The 14340-nt window shown below is 38.4% G+C and overlaps 4 protein-coding genes across 6 annotated transcripts; 3 read left to right on the top strand and 1 right to left on the bottom strand.

The window, feature by feature from the left end:
• The first annotated feature begins 274 nt into the window (after positions 1 to 274).
• Positions 275 to 2836, top strand: LOC132181380 (uncharacterized). 2 transcript variants are annotated; one of them, XM_059594573.1, is made up of 5 exons: positions 275 to 437; positions 551 to 768; positions 1479 to 1649; positions 1823 to 2058; positions 2407 to 2836. In XM_059594573.1, the coding sequence occupies exons 1-5, from the start codon at positions 368 to 370 to the stop codon at positions 2654 to 2656; spliced, it is 945 nt and encodes a 314-aa protein (XP_059450556.1). In that variant the 5' UTR covers positions 275 to 367; the 3' UTR covers positions 2657 to 2836. The 2 variants fall into 2 exon arrangements, with proteins under 2 accessions (XP_059450556.1, XP_059450557.1); XM_059594574.1 differs by having other exon boundaries at positions 554 to 768.
• Positions 2837 to 4127: 1291 nt separating this feature from the next.
• LOC132182835 (uncharacterized) lies at positions 4128 to 6677 on the top strand. The gene is made up of 5 exons (XM_059596184.1): positions 4128 to 4216; positions 4314 to 4528; positions 5397 to 5567; positions 5713 to 5948; positions 6155 to 6677. The coding sequence occupies exons 1-5, from the start codon at positions 4147 to 4149 to the stop codon at positions 6402 to 6404; spliced, it is 942 nt and encodes a 313-aa protein (XP_059452167.1). The 5' UTR covers positions 4128 to 4146; the 3' UTR covers positions 6405 to 6677.
• Positions 6678 to 6772: 95 nt separating this feature from the next.
• Positions 6773 to 9602, bottom strand: LOC132182832 (lanC-like protein GCL2). 2 transcript variants are annotated; one of them, XM_059596181.1, is made up of 6 exons: positions 9241 to 9602; positions 8979 to 9157; positions 8571 to 8682; positions 8333 to 8449; positions 7920 to 8237; positions 6773 to 7200 (listed from the first exon to the last, which is right to left on the bottom strand). In XM_059596181.1, exons 1-6 carry the CDS (start codon positions 9397 to 9399, stop codon positions 6862 to 6864), a joined length of 1224 nt encoding a protein of 407 aa, XP_059452164.1. In that variant the 5' UTR covers positions 9400 to 9602; the 3' UTR covers positions 6773 to 6861. The 2 variants fall into 2 exon arrangements, with proteins under 2 accessions (XP_059452164.1, XP_059452165.1); XM_059596182.1 differs by having other exon boundaries at positions 8979 to 9153; positions 9241 to 9322.
• Positions 9603 to 9743: 141 nt separating this feature from the next.
• On the top strand, positions 9744 to 12460 carry LOC132182834 (clathrin light chain 1). Its single transcript, XM_059596183.1, has 3 exons — positions 9744 to 10177; positions 11597 to 11750; positions 11963 to 12460. The coding sequence occupies exons 1-3, from the start codon at positions 9840 to 9842 to the stop codon at positions 12413 to 12415; spliced, it is 945 nt and encodes a 314-aa protein (XP_059452166.1). The 5' UTR covers positions 9744 to 9839; the 3' UTR covers positions 12416 to 12460.
• Positions 12461 to 14340: the final 1880 nt, after the last annotated feature.

A 14340-nucleotide genomic window follows, 5' to 3' on the forward strand; every position in this document is an offset into this window, starting at 1 on the left:
CACATAAATTAAGATGATCAAAAATTTAGAGGTTGGAATTTGATTTAGGTGAAAGAGATGATGTCTTACTGGTTCTCTTGCATCGATGAGGATGTAATTAATCCGATTGATTTCGACCTATGTTGGTTACATTTCAATGTAACTACCAGCCCAACTACCCAAGTCCTATAAATTGCATGAATTTCAATAGCTACCAACTAAAAATATAATAACCAAATTACTATAATATAAGTTATATATATATAGACACACAGTTGCTCTTCTGTACGATGAATTTGACCATAAAAGAGAGACATTTCCTACGGATGAACCAGAACCATAGTTGTCTTGTTAAAGTCGCTCATTGTACCTCACTTCTCTCTCCAAAATGGAAAAGATCAAGCACACTCATGTTCAAGTAAGAGAACTAAAGCTTCATGTAGCAGAGATTGGAAGCGGTATGATCTGGGAATCTGAATCTGACACCAAGAACATGTTCTTTTATGGGCTTTTTTTTTTTTTTTTTTTTTTTTTTTAAAGTTTTTACTCTGTATAATCATGAATTTTGCAGCAGGTCTTAAGGTGGTGGTCTTCCTGCATGGGTTCCCCGAAATATGGTATACATGGAGGCACCAGATGGTTGCTGTTGCAAATGCTGGGTACCGAGCAATAGCCATAGACTTCAGGGGCTATGGACTGTCAGACCAGCCAGCAGAGCCAGAGAAAGCTACTTTCAAGGACCTTGTTGATGATATTGCCGGCCTCCTTGACTCTCTGGGCATCAATAAGGTAATTTGCTTGAATATTTGATTCAAAAATCAAAATACAGAAGGAGAGATTCATTCTAACCTATTGAACAAGCTTTGAGTTATCCTGGGAAGAATCTACAGATTCATTCCAACCTATTGAACTCACATATGCTGCCAAATTTTTCTTCAATCACTCATACAAGTGGGGTTAATTGCTACAAATCAATTCCATCCCTTTTAAGCTGTTTATTGATTTAGTTCACTTTTCTACATTTGGACTTAACATCTTTACACGATCTGATCCATTTTAGGTTAGTGCTAAAATTAGTTTCTTGTCTTATCTAAGCTTTGTAGGATTGTTATAAGAGAATCATGATTGTATTGGGAATTTAGGCCCTCTTTTGATTTAAAAAGCAAAAAGTATTAACAAAAGACTCCAAATACATAATTACTCACAAAACATTCAAAACTGTTTTCACTTTATGTCACATTAGAATACTTTTCCAACTAAAAAACAGAAAGTACTCTCTAAAAAGATTGATCAAACCAATCTACAGTTTTTTGAGTTACATATCAATTCAGTTTTCATTATCGATGTCTGTGTTGATTTGTGAATTGAAAACACAACTTTTCAATCACTTTAATCGTTATCGCTTCGTCAATACTATTAGAAGGATTTCCCTAAGTTAGAAGAACTTTAAAAACTTGATCATAATATGAATCCCCACAACTTGGATTTTTTGGTACCAGGCTTTTCTTATTGGGAAGGATTTCGGAGCTATTCCAGCATATTTAGCAGCAGCAGTCCACCCAGAAAGGGTGTCTGGTGTCATAACACTTGGAGTTCCTTTCATGTTACCTGGTCCTTCTGCTGTCCAAAATCATCTCCTTCCTGAAGGATTCTATATATCAAGGTGGCAGGTATGCATTCATTTCGACATGAACATTTATGGAATTCTCTGAGTAGGATTTTGTTATCACATATTAAATCATCAGCTTGACCCCAAAACTTAAATCTATCCAAACTTCAAATCCAATTATATTAGACAATCATTCAATGTTATGTTATTGTTGTGATTCCTTTGAAATCCTAGGAAGCAGGGCGAGCAGAGGCGGATTTCGGCCGCTTTGATGTTAAGTCAGTGATAAGGAATATCTACACTCTTTTCTCTGGAAGTGAGGTCCCGGTGGCGGCCAAGGAGCAGGAAATCATGGGCTTGTTCAACCCATCTACTCCTCTACCGCCATGGTTCTCCGAGGAAGATCTCTCAGTCTATGCATCCTTGTATGAAAAATCTGGATTCCGTTTTGCCTTGCAGGTTCCCTACAGGTAAAGAAAAGCCCCCCAAAGTCTGAAAGTAACAGAGCAAGACAATAAAAATACCTGAATATAGCTTACAATTCATCTTCACTTTATACTTCAAGAACCAAATAATGGGTAAAGAAAAAAGAGTAATGCTACTTAGTAAACTGCTATACATTTGCCATACAACTGAGATGACCTTGGAGTAAAAATCAATCCTTGTTTTTTCTTACTAGTATTAATTCAAAGGCTAATTTTTACTGTCATATCTATTGCATGAAAATGTTTGGATATATTTCCACACGGTTGACATCTCCCAAAAGTATGAAAATGGTTGGATATCCACACAGTTAACATATGGGTCATTTTTTGCAGGACTTTAACTGTGGATTGTGCTATAACTGAGCCAAAAGTCAAAGCTCCATCGCTGCTGATTATGGGTGAGAAGGATTATGTCTTCAAATTTCCAGGGATGGAGGAGTATATAAGGGGTGGGGCCGTGAAGCATTTTGTACCCGATTTAGATATTAAGTACATCCCGGAGGGAAGCCATTTTGTCCATGAACAACTCCCGGAGCAGGTGAATGAGCTCATCATCACCTTCCTCAACAAACAAACCATCTGAAGAAGCCGGAGGTGCAAGAATGACCCAATTTTCAGAAAATAGATTGTTTTCATGGCATATGCTTGGTTGTCTTAAAGCACATCTGTTTTGATTTTTGGGAATAAGTGTGACTTTGCCAACCATACTTAGATCTTCAAATTGGGTTTATCTATATATATATATGAGTTTGGATTTCCTGCATTTTGGTGTCAATTTGTGTCTGATATGTATAAAACAATGGAGGATGCAAAGAGTGACAACTATAATGTTACATTTGCTTCTGTTCACCTAGGCCGGAAGTGAAATTACAGTTCCCATCTGATTAAAGAAAATATTCCAAATAAAAAAGCAATGCATAGATGAATATAATTGTAGCAAATGAATTTCTCTTGATACATGTTTAAGCTGCAAGTAGGTAAAATGAAACTCACCTTGTTTTAAGAGGCCAGATTATACATTGTTTCCAACGAGGGTACAAATTTGGCAATTGGGAGTTTGAAAATTCCTGTCTGGTGCATACATCTTTGAGTTCACGAATATGGAATTTGATGAACCAAAGCATACATGTTGGGGATGCTCCTTGGCAGGAAACCTAGCCTCAACAGGTTCAAGCATGACTTATGATGTTTAAACTTGACCATGTTATGCAGGTACTAATTCTGTTTCATACAAAGACTCAAAATTGTAAAGGCAGACTATGTTAATGTTAATATATGTGTTACTGATGAAGATAATTGAAAGCTGTTGCGCGTTAGAACAAGCAACAGACGACCGCACTAGCGTGAAAGCAGTTGCATTCCATCCGGTGGATGGAAGTTGAGATGGAATCATGTAGAAAAAGCTATTACTTCTGTCATTTTGTAAATCTACTTCACTTGCAATATCTCCAGTTTGCAGTTGTTAAAGTTCAGCAATTTTTTTGTCTGGATTGCTGACTATTTGAGTAGCAAACGTGAGAGTTTATATAGGGTCCACGTATCCGAATAGTTCTTGAGATGTCTGTCTAGCTGCTGGTACACGTAAACTCCAAAAAGAGAATCTTTCACATTTTTTACCAAAATTGCTAGCAATCCGAACCAAAAGATACCGGAGATCCAGATTCATTGTTTAGGGCTTGTTCTTAACTTCTTACCACAAATAGTGATTCGTAGTTTATCACTGGGATAACTTGGTTTCTACTTGTTGACTTGAGAACCTCCACTCAAGAACAAACCTGCTATGCTATATTTTTATATGTATCTAGATGAGAATATGCCTTCCTTCCATTGATGCACATACTATTATTATTCAATCATTATCTAATATTTTAATGATAACAACAATATGCCACATTTTTATATGATATTAGATAATATATATATATAGTTGCTCTTCTGTACACGTGTATGGGGAATCATAGAGCCTTGGATACCTTTTGGTACTAGGGCGATGAATTCGACCATAAAAGAGATAGATTTCCTACAGATGAAGCAGAACCATAGTTGTCTTGTTAAGTCACTCCTCTCTCCAAAATGGAAAAGATCAAGCACAGTCATGTCCAAGTAAGAGAACTAAAACTTCATGTAGCAGAGATTGGAAGCGGTATGACCTGGGAAACTGAATCTGACACCAAAAACATCTTCTTTTATGGTCTTTTTTTAATTTTTTACCCTGTATAATCATGAACTTTTTTTAGCAGGTCTTAAGGTGGTGGTCTTCTTGCATGGGTTTCCCGAAATATGGTATACATGGAGGCACCAGATGGTTGCTGTTGCAAATGCTGGGTACCGAGTAATAGCCATAGACTTCAGGGGCTATGGACTGTCTGATCAGCCAGCAGAGCCAGAGAAAGCAACTTTCAAGGACCTTGTTGATGATGTTGCCAGCCTCCTTGACTCTCTGGGCATCAACAAGGTACTATTGCTTGAATATTTGATTCAATCATCAAAATACAAGAATTTCTTGTTAGTCTAAGTAGCTTCCTTTTTTTTTTTTGTTAGCTGCAGTTAAATCATTAAGTAATATGAGTTATTATGGGAAAATCGACTGATTCATTTCAACCTATGTAACTCACATATGCTTAGCCAAATTGTTCTTCAATCACTCATACGTGTGGGGTTAATTACTGGCAAACTACTTTGTAACAATATTTATTAAATTATTAATTTACCTTTTTTGACGGCTCAAGTTTTTGGAAGAAGTAGTGATTTAACATGGTATCAGAGTAAATGTCTGAAGTAAAATCTAGTATCTGTCATTCACCTCGATTCTTTAATCGTCTTGGAAAAAAAAAAAAAAAGGTAATACATCAAATACTATTAGCAAGATTTCTGTAACTTAGAAGAATTAACCTTAAATCCCCCATTCCGACTACTAATGGTCGTGTTTGTTATCCTCAACCAATTACTGATAGTCATGTTACTTGCCCATCAGGGATTCAAGCAAAATTGAAGTACATTTTGAGGGCCATGCCCTTGTTTGTATCTCCTAAATTGGAGATTCTAGTAAGATTGAAGGATCTCGAGACGGTCATGCCCATTTCCACCCCTGCTGGTCTGTAGATTGTTCCATTTACGGAACTTTATCTACTTTTACCCCTTTTTTGGAGGCCCTATTTCTTTGATGGGTTGAGTCATTTATTTGATCTATTTCCAACTGCTTTAAGGATGGCTATGTCACCGACTCACCTTCATTTTTTATTTTCTTGTAACTTCCCATTTTCCTCCCTCCCTGCATTGAAATCATAATATGCATCCCCACAACTTGGATTTTTTGGTACCAGGCTTTTCTTGTTGGTAAGGACTTAGGAGCCATCCCAGCATACCTAGTACCAGCAGTCCACCCAGAAAGGGTGTGTGGCGTCATAACACTTGGTGTTCCTTTCATGTTACCTGGTCCTTCTGCTATCCAAAGTCATCTCCTTCCTGAAGGCTTCTATGTATCGAGGTTTCAGGTATGCCATCCATTTTCACATAAACATTTATGGAATTCTCTAAGTAAGATTTTGTTGTCACATATTAAAACTATCATTTCAAATCCAATTATATTAAGCAATCACTCAATGTTATGCTACTATTGTGATTCCTTTGTAATCCTAGGAGCCGGGGCGAGCAGAAGCGGATTTCAGCCGCTTTGATGTTAAGTCAGTGATAAGGAATATCTACACTCTTTTCTCTGGAAGTGAGGTTCCGGTGGCGGCAGAGGAGCAGGAAATCATGGACTTGTTCAACCCATCTACTCCTCTGCCGCCATGGTTCTCCGAGGAAGATCTCTCAGTCTATGCATCCTTGTATGAAAAATCTGGATTCCGTTTTCCCTTGCAGGTTCCCTACAGGTAAAGAAAAGCTCCCCAAAGTCTGAAAGTAACAGAGCAAGAGGAAAATTGTCCTAATTTTTGTGTAAAATTTCAATATACACCAGAAAGCCAGAGTGCCAGACAACTTTTCTCTTGATAGGTTCTCATGAAACCAGTTTGATCTCCCAAAAAGTATTAAAATGGATGGATATCCACACAGTTGACATATGGTTCATTTTTTGCAGGACTTTAACTGTGGATTGTGGTATAACTGACCCAAAAGTGAAAGCTCCATCGCTGCTAATTATGGGTGAGAAGGATTATGTCTTAAAATTTCCAGGGATGGAGGAGTATATAAGGGGTGGGGCCGTGAAGCATTTTGTACCCGATTTAGATATCAAGTACTTGCCGGAGGGAAGCCATTTTATCCATGAACAATTCCCGGAGCAGGTGAATGAGCTCATCATCACCTTCCTCAACAAACAAACCATCTGAAGAGGCCGGAGGTGCAAGAATGACCCAATTTCAGAAAATAGATTGTTTCCATGGCATATGCTTGGTTCCATATATATATATATGGGTTTGGATTTCCTGCATTTTGGTGTCAATTTGGGTCAGATATGTATAAAACAATGGAGGATGTAAAGAGTGGCAATTATAATGTTACATTTGCTTCTCTTCACCTAGGCCGGAAGTGGAATTACAGTTTCCATCTGATTAAAGAAAATATTCCAAATAATATGCATAGCTGAATATAAATGCAGCAAATGAATTTCTCTTAAAACAAGTTTAAGCTGCAACTCTTGTTTCTTAGAGGGTGAATTCAACATGCGATTCCCAAATTGGAAATGAAACAATCGGAATAGACAGGCCAACAAATTTTGAAATCCACTAGAAGTGAAGAAAAGTTTGTATACATATATAAGACCTCCGTTCAATGATATTAATATTTTTAGAGATCATAAGCTGGAAACATAGCTTGAGAGGGATCAATCATGTCAAGAAAAAGAAAAGCCATACCGCCAAACCCTTCAAACAAGGAGTAGGGGTTATCACCTCCATGCATTTCTCCCTCAGAAATGAGCTTGTGAGCTCTATCAAGCAGAAAGCAAGCAAAAGCTTTAGCCCTGTATAAGAAATGTACATTGCCTGTAAGTTGGTAAAGCGAGAGGAACACGTATGCATTTCCACTAATCCCATGGCATATCCCAACTCTCTTGAGCAATCCTCGGTTCCACACTACCTCTGCTGCATCAGCAGCTGCTTTCAGAAATTCTTCATCTTCAAAAACCTGAGCATTCGCAATAGTTTTTACTCAATAGAATGAAATAACAGAGAGAGAGAAGAGACTGACAATTTATCTCTCACTAATCAAAAAAACTACAGGAATAAGCCTTTTGTTAATAAGAATTACAACAGTAGTCTTCTCTTGTATACTGGTGTTCTTGGGTGCATCCCTGTGGTATTTACTAATAAACTTATCAAAACTGACACCCTCGCCAAAGTCACCGTATGATCCATGATGCAGCACAAATAGAAGAATGATTCAAATTATGCTTGTATATTATTTCCAAAGTCTTCATAGCAAAGAAATTTCACCAGCTTCCACCTCAAGAGTGTCTTAAAGAGAAATTTTAGACGGAAAAGGCCAATTATGGAGTTAATAAACCACATTCAACCTTTTTTTTAAAAAAAAAAACTCTTAACATTTAATGTATAAGCCGGCCAATGAAAATATCTCTAGTTGGCATGAAAAGCCATTCCTCCCTGGGTCGTTGGCCAATGAATTACAGACCAACTTCTGAAAGGGAGGCCAGGGAGTGGGAGGAAGGGCTGTGAGAAACTTCCTTAGTTGCTCAATGCATAGTCAATGACTGTAATCATATATGGAGTTTTTGATAGTCAAGAATACAGGGGAACAAAACGAAAGGTTTTCACAATGTGTTAAGGGCTTCTCATCAGAGGGTCTTAATTCACTTCTAGTATGATTGTTAACTACAAAATTCTTACCTTAGCTGCTTTGACAAGTGTAAGGGCAACTCCAGGAGCTCCGTGACACCAATGCACAAGAACATCTCTCTTTCTATCCTCTTCACTAGCGGGATAGTTCCCACTGGGGAAGCGATTATTAATCATGTATATAAGAGTTCCCTTTACATCCTCAATCTCATCCGGTTTCAAATCCATGTCCATCAAAACATGCATTATCCCTGCCAACCCATGTGCAGCACCCCAATACTTTTCCCCGTACCATTCAAACATCAATGGGCATCTTCCTCTCTTAGCCAATGCTCTCCCATTCTTGATGATTTCATTCACAACTTCACTCTACACATATTTTACCCGAATATCACCACCATTCCTACTGAAACACATAACAAGATAAAAAGAAATGGTATAATAAATCAACATGCAAGTCTTACAGTGTAGGCAGAAGGAATCGTCCCCGCACCAATATGTTTGTTTATAAACAAACACGCCCATAAGAACCCAACTCTTCCATATAACAATTCATCGGGTATATTTCTCGGCAGCTTAATCTATACTCATAAGTCATTCCAAATTTCCAAGAATTACAACCGACAAAAAAGTAACATGAAATGATAAATTTTGATCAACCAATGGCACCATTGAACAAATGCAAACAAGGAACAAGGTTACCTCTCTAAATTGAGCTAGATAGTAATTAAGCAACTGTTCATCACCAGTATGCTTTGCCGCCACAGCCCCAAGTGCAGATACGCCAGCTCGCCCACATAGAAAAGTCACATCCCTTCCATCAATGCACCACATACATAAGCACCCTAACTCAGCTAAGCTCCCTGAAATAACTATAGTCTATAGGCCAAACTACAATTTACCTTCCAATGGTTAGGTGTAATTAGAAATTACCACCTATCTTTGTTGTTTGGAGTGAAATGAAATCGTCATATTTTCTAATGAACAAGAAGGTAGTTTGTAATTTGCCCAAGACTACATCTCACAAGCTTCATCCAAACCCATGATACATACATATGTAGATACCTACAGAGCAAGAGAGTAAGAGAGAGAGAGAGAGAGAGAGAGTACGTAGTACTGAAAGAGGCAGAGTCGCAAGCCTTAACAATCTGAGAGCAGAGAGCAAGATCATTCTTGTTGTTGGTGACTAGATAAGCCTTGAAGAGCAAAAAAGCCGTCCCAAGAGTCCCGCAATACAGCGTAAAGTCTCGCACGAGTTGCCCAGTCATCCCCCACGTCTCCATCACTATCTGAAACAAAACCACAAACACTTGGTAGGCACAAAACAAACTCAAAGCAAACGACACAGACACAAAAAGAATGGGTATGGTACGGTTTCTTTGAGGTCTAAAGCGGCGCGTTTGAAACGCTCGGAGAGAGAATGGTAGGGCATGGAGAGGAGCTTCATGAGAGAGTCTTGGGCTTCTGCACTGACGGCTGTTGACTCCGCCACAAAGTCTGGCATCACATTTGGGAAGAACCGGTCGGCCATTTCTCTGCTCCGCGCCTCAGAACTCAGTCCGTCAGTTTGCTGAAGCGTGCTAAGGCGGTCGACGTTATAACACCGACGCCGTTAGACTACACGTAGCAAAGCTCTCCCTAGACGTGGCAGACAGACATTTCAAGCTTCTGGAGTTCTCTAGAATTCCCAAAACGACGACACATCTAACGCAACGTCGCCGTTTGATCGCCCTACAGAACTGGTGCATTTAACACGTGCAATTAACCGCCTCCCTCTCTCTCTCTCTCTCTCTCTCTCTCTCTGTGTCTGTGTGATATTCAAAGAGGAAGACTTTTCATCGCTGATCCGAACATACCGTTCTCTCCGTAAGACCCAGGCAACACAAATCCTCACCTTTCATTCTTCGACACGCACAAACAAACCACACCGACTTTCCATAATAGTGAGAGAGAGAGAGAGAGAGCTGAGAAATGGCGTCGTTTGATTCAATGAGCGCCGAGGGCCACTCGCCCACCGTGCGCCCTTTCGACGAAGACGAATACAGTGGCTACGACCACACATTCACCCACTCCGACGACTATGCCGCGGACCCACCGCCATCTGATGAAGTCACCGCCGACCACCAGAGCAACGACGCGAACGGCTACAACGACGACGTTTACGGGACCAACCCGGACTACGCGTCGCCCTTCGAGTCGGCCGGGAATGGGATTGATGATGATGGTGGGGTCTTCGAACCGGAAGGCCCCGTTTTGCCACCGCCTGAGGAGATGCGCGAAGAAGGAGCTAAATTGCGGGAGTGGAGACGGTGAGTTTTTATCTGAAAGCTTTCTTCTTCTTCTTCTTCTTCTTCTTATTTTGTGTGTGGGTAGTGAGTGTTTTGGATTGGTTATGGATGAGCTTGAATCTCCATTTACGATTGCACAACTGGGTTTTCAATGCATTAATTGCGAAGAAAGTTGGATTGGTTGATATGAGTAATGGGAGGGAGGATTTGAAGTGATTTGAATGTTGTTGTCTCTATCATCTTTGCTTGTATAATTTCGTTCATGGTGCAATAATTTGAGTTTATAGATTGAAAATGTTAAATTAAATTAAATTCCTAATATAGTCGTTGCATATATATTCAATTATGTGGCAGTTTAATTGCTAGTGCATTTTTTTTTTTTTTTTTTAATTATTATAGCTTCGTAGATCTTAGACATGGTTTCTCAGACATTTTTAATGTAGGAGTCATATTTTTGGTGTATAATATTCATCATATATTCTCTTACTTGGGAAAATAATTAAATTAGTCCTTATAACAAATTAAATTCCTAGGATTTCAACATGATCCTATCAAAATGACCACTCCCAACTCCCAACAAATTCCAGTCAATTTTTTCAGTAGGGTTTTTTGAAATTACAATTTTACTCTTGAATAAAGAATTTAAATTAAAAAAATTTGGTTTGGAGTGGCCAAACCACCCAATAACCTACCTACTCTTGGGGTGGTTCCATTACCCAAGGACTATTGGGGTAGTTCGGTCACCCTAGATTCGGCTTCCGGAGTAGCCGAATCACTCTAAAATTAGCTTCCGAGATGGTTGAAATGTCGAACCAACCCAAAGGCCTTTGGTCAATCACACCCTAAATTGGCTTTTGGGAGTGGTCAAACCACCTCAAAGGCCCCTTGGGGTGGTATTGTCACCTCTGAATTGCCTTTGAGGGTGACCGAACCATCCTCAAAAGGCCTTTGGGAATGGTCAATCATCCCATAACCGGTTTGGATTTTTTAAATGATATACTTTTATTTTTTTAAAATGATGTGACAAAATATATTGGTGTTCACTCAATATCCACGTGTCAAAATTTTATTGGGTATGACATCGGCCTACATGTCATTGCTCATCGTTAAAAAAAAACTAAGGCCATTGCTCATCGTTAAAAAAACCAAGGCGGGAATTTTATAAAAGGTCAAATCACGTTATCTCTACAGAATTTTTTCCTGTAGAAAGTTCTGTCATGGAGTAGGCCCCAATACTGTTTACTAGGAGTCTAGGAAAGCTTGCATTCTCCTGGTGCATGTTGTTTAACTAATGAAATGGTGAATTCTGTTGATTGTTTGCGTGATCTTTTGTGGTTAAATTGGTTCCCAGATCATATTTATTCAGCAATCAACCCCCTCTGCATGTGAAGGCATTAAATTTGTATTATGTTATAAAACCTTTTGACATTATTGGTGCAGTCAAAACGCAATCCATCTCGAGGAAAAGGAGAAAAGAGAGAAGGAGATGCGGAATCAGATTATTGAAGAAGCTGAAGAGTATAAACGATCCTTTTATGAAAAAAGGAAGCTGCATTGTGAAACAAACATGACTGACAACAGAGAAAGAGAGAAGGTACACGTTGTGAAACTTAGGGTCCGTTTGAATTAAAACATGCCGTTTTAAAAAAACAAAGTTAAGCATTTGGTAAAGTCGCAATTTAGCGTTTAAAATCGTGCGTTTTTTAAAACACATCATCTTACTTGTGATTTGAAAACGTAAAAAGCAAATTTTTAAAAAACGCATTACCAGATGAAACGCTGATATAGACGTGATCTTTTGTGCAGCTTTACCTGATCAACCAAGAGAAGTTCCACAAAGAAGCTGACAAGCATTACTGGAAAGCAATAGCAGAGATCATTCCACGAGAGGTCCCTAATATTGAGAAGAGGCGAGGGAAGAAAGATGCTGACAAGAAGACTTCAGTTACAGTTATTCAGGGTCCAAAGCCTGGGAAACCCACTGATCTTTCAAGAATGCGGCAGATTCTCTTGAATCTGAAACAAAAGCCTCCTCCTCACATGATTCCTCCCCCGCCGCCCCCACCTGCTAAAGACAGCAAGGATCCAAAGGAAGGGAAGGATGCCAAGAATGGCAAAAGTTCTACACCAACTGCAGCAGGAAATGCATCTGCTTCACCTGCAAAAGATGCTGCTGCTAATGGTGCTTCTGACCCATCCAAACCAGAGGTTGCTGCTGCTGCTGCACCTGCTGTGGATGAACAAGCCCCTGCTGAGTGATGACACTACATGTATTTACTCTACTATTAATTTCTTCTGTTTTTAGCCTAACGTCTATTTAATTCCTCAGCTCACCATTCCTTAAGGAGAAATAAGCACGACCATCTCTAGATGCTTTAGAGTATGCAGGATGGGCTATGGAGAGTTTTCTTCCTAACCTTTTTTTTTTTAAATGATTTTCCACGACTTCTTACCATTTAAAGACTTTGGAGGTTCAAAAATTCCCTTTGAAACGGATCTTTCCTAACTTTAATCATCACCTGGTAAACTGTAAAGTTTATTTACTGAGTCTTAGATGATACTTGGAAAATCCTGATAGCTGTACTAAACACCCATGGACCAAAACATCTCCAAATTTCAGAAAATGTTTTCAATTAACCAAATAAAATAACTTTAATGAGGCATAAAATATTTTATGTTGTGTAAAATATTTCATGTCACTCTCCAACAATTCGGGTAGGCAATTGTGAAAAATTTCTTGTGCGGTTTACTTGTCAGAGCAAATTTCGGGCTATCCAAACACCTGCTCGAACAAGTGGGCTTTACTATTGTCTTCTCAAATTGAAAGCAATTGCACTGGATCTTAATCTCTCTTGAATACCCAATCTCACACACTTTCTTTTACTACAGCTCTCAGCGTCGTCTCTCTTTCTTTCTTGCAACTCCTCAGTTTATATAATTTAAAAACAAACAGCGGAAAATAGCCACTTTTTTAAAAAATAATTTTCTGACAAAATATTTTGTGCCGAAACAAATGAGCTAAAAATTGATTCAGTTTTCGATTACCCAATGGCCCAAAGAGGGGCAAACCCATAGACCCTCAAGCATTCTTGAGTCTCTGGGCGAAGAGATTATCAGAATCATAGCCAACTACATGCAAGAGTGAATTTGAATCAACGGAAGAAGATGGTTAGGACTAGCGACATATATCAAAGACCCACAAAACTTAAGGGATTACATCTTTGTCATTAACTTGATATTCTGTCGAGTATTACAAGAGGGATTTATAACAACATAATATTACAAAAATAAAACTACAAACAAGTACCATGAAATCTAAATTTATGGTTGCCAATTTGTTCTTGTTTTTGTTTTTAGTTCAAATTAACTTGCCTAGATAGCTTAAAATGCGAATGCGAACCCACCTATCCTAATCACGTAGATCCAACAATCTCCTCTTTTAAACTGTTCGAAATTTTGTGAAATTCGAACAACCTTTCTCAATCCATACTAAATGTAGGATTAAGGTCGAGTGCAATCATGGGCAAAGGAAAGAGGTTCGAGGGAGAGCAAATGACCTCCCATACCCCCACCCAAACTCCTATAAATTATCACAACAAAATTGCCTTGGTCACCCCTCAGACAAAAAAAATGCCCTTGCTTGAAAACTCCTTCCAACATACACTGCTTGGTGCTTGGTTGAGAAGGGTTCTTCTAGCACTAGTAGGAACACCTAAACTATTCATAAAATAAAATTTTCAATTTCACCCCTCAAAATGCTTGTTTAAACCCCACCCCATTACTTAGTCCATTTTTTTTTTCTTTCTTTTTTTAATATTTTCCTATTTGCCCTCCAATAACAAAATATTTATGCTACTATCTCCAATGAAAGGTGTCTTCTTCAATATAGGCAACAATGGACCATTGACATTCTAGTAATAATATAAAGAGGACTAGAATCCTCCCAAATATGACAAGACTTTTAAAATTATCATTAAATTTGAAATGATCTTTATTAAATTTTGATCTACTAGCAAAATTTTAAATGTCATATCACATTTGTAAGGATTTTGATCCTCCTTACATTCAGTTTTATATTACGTTCCATTGATTGTAACTGCAAATCCTTAAAGAAAAAAAATGCTTTTTAGATGCTGGTTTTTTTTTTTTTTAATTTATTATTTAAAAAAAAAATGTTCTCATAT

This window comes from Corylus avellana, chromosome ca5 (assembly GCF_901000735.1).
Source record: "Corylus avellana chromosome ca5, CavTom2PMs-1.0".
Lineage (NCBI taxonomy): Eukaryota > Viridiplantae > Streptophyta > Magnoliopsida > Fagales > Betulaceae > Corylus > Corylus avellana.

Bases quoted from the DNA above. Each gene is read 5' to 3' on its own strand.
- LOC132182835 (XM_059596184.1), top strand. From the start codon at position 4,147: ATGGAAAAGATCAAGCACAGTCATGTCCAAGTAAGAGAACTAAAACTT. The intron at 4,217-4,313 runs GTATGACCTGGG...TTTTTTTAGCAG, and splicing joins TGTAGCAGAGATTGGAAGCG to GTCTTAAGGTGGTGGTCTTC. The intron at 5,568-5,712 runs GTATGCCATCCA...TTGTAATCCTAG, and splicing joins TCTATGTATCGAGGTTTCAG to GAGCCGGGGCGAGCAGAAGC.
- LOC132181380 (XM_059594573.1), top strand. From the start codon at position 368: ATGGAAAAGATCAAGCACACTCATGTTCAAGTAAGAGAACTAAAGCTT. The intron at 438-550 runs GTATGATCTGGG...TGAATTTTGCAG, and splicing joins TGTAGCAGAGATTGGAAGCG to CAGGTCTTAAGGTGGTGGTC. The intron at 769-1,478 runs GTAATTTGCTTG...TTTTGGTACCAG, and splicing joins ACTCTCTGGGCATCAATAAG to GCTTTTCTTATTGGGAAGGA.
- LOC132182832 (XM_059596181.1), bottom strand. From the start codon at position 9,399: ATGGCCGACCGGTTCTTCCCAAATGTGATGCCAGACTTTGTGGCGGAG. The intron at 8,450-8,570 runs GTAACCTTGTTC...TTATGAGTATAG, and splicing joins ATCTAGCTCAATTTAGAGAG to ATTAAGCTGCCGAGAAATAT. The intron at 8,238-8,332 runs GTAAGACTTGCA...AAATATGTGTAG, and splicing joins CGATTCCTTCTGCCTACACT to AGTGAAGTTGTGAATGAAAT.
- LOC132182834 (XM_059596183.1), top strand. From the start codon at position 9,840: ATGGCGTCGTTTGATTCAATGAGCGCCGAGGGCCACTCGCCCACCGTG. The intron at 10,178-11,596 runs GTGAGTTTTTAT...TTATTGGTGCAG, and splicing joins AAATTGCGGGAGTGGAGACG to TCAAAACGCAATCCATCTCG. The intron at 11,751-11,962 runs GTACACGTTGTG...TCTTTTGTGCAG, and splicing joins ACAACAGAGAAAGAGAGAAG to CTTTACCTGATCAACCAAGA.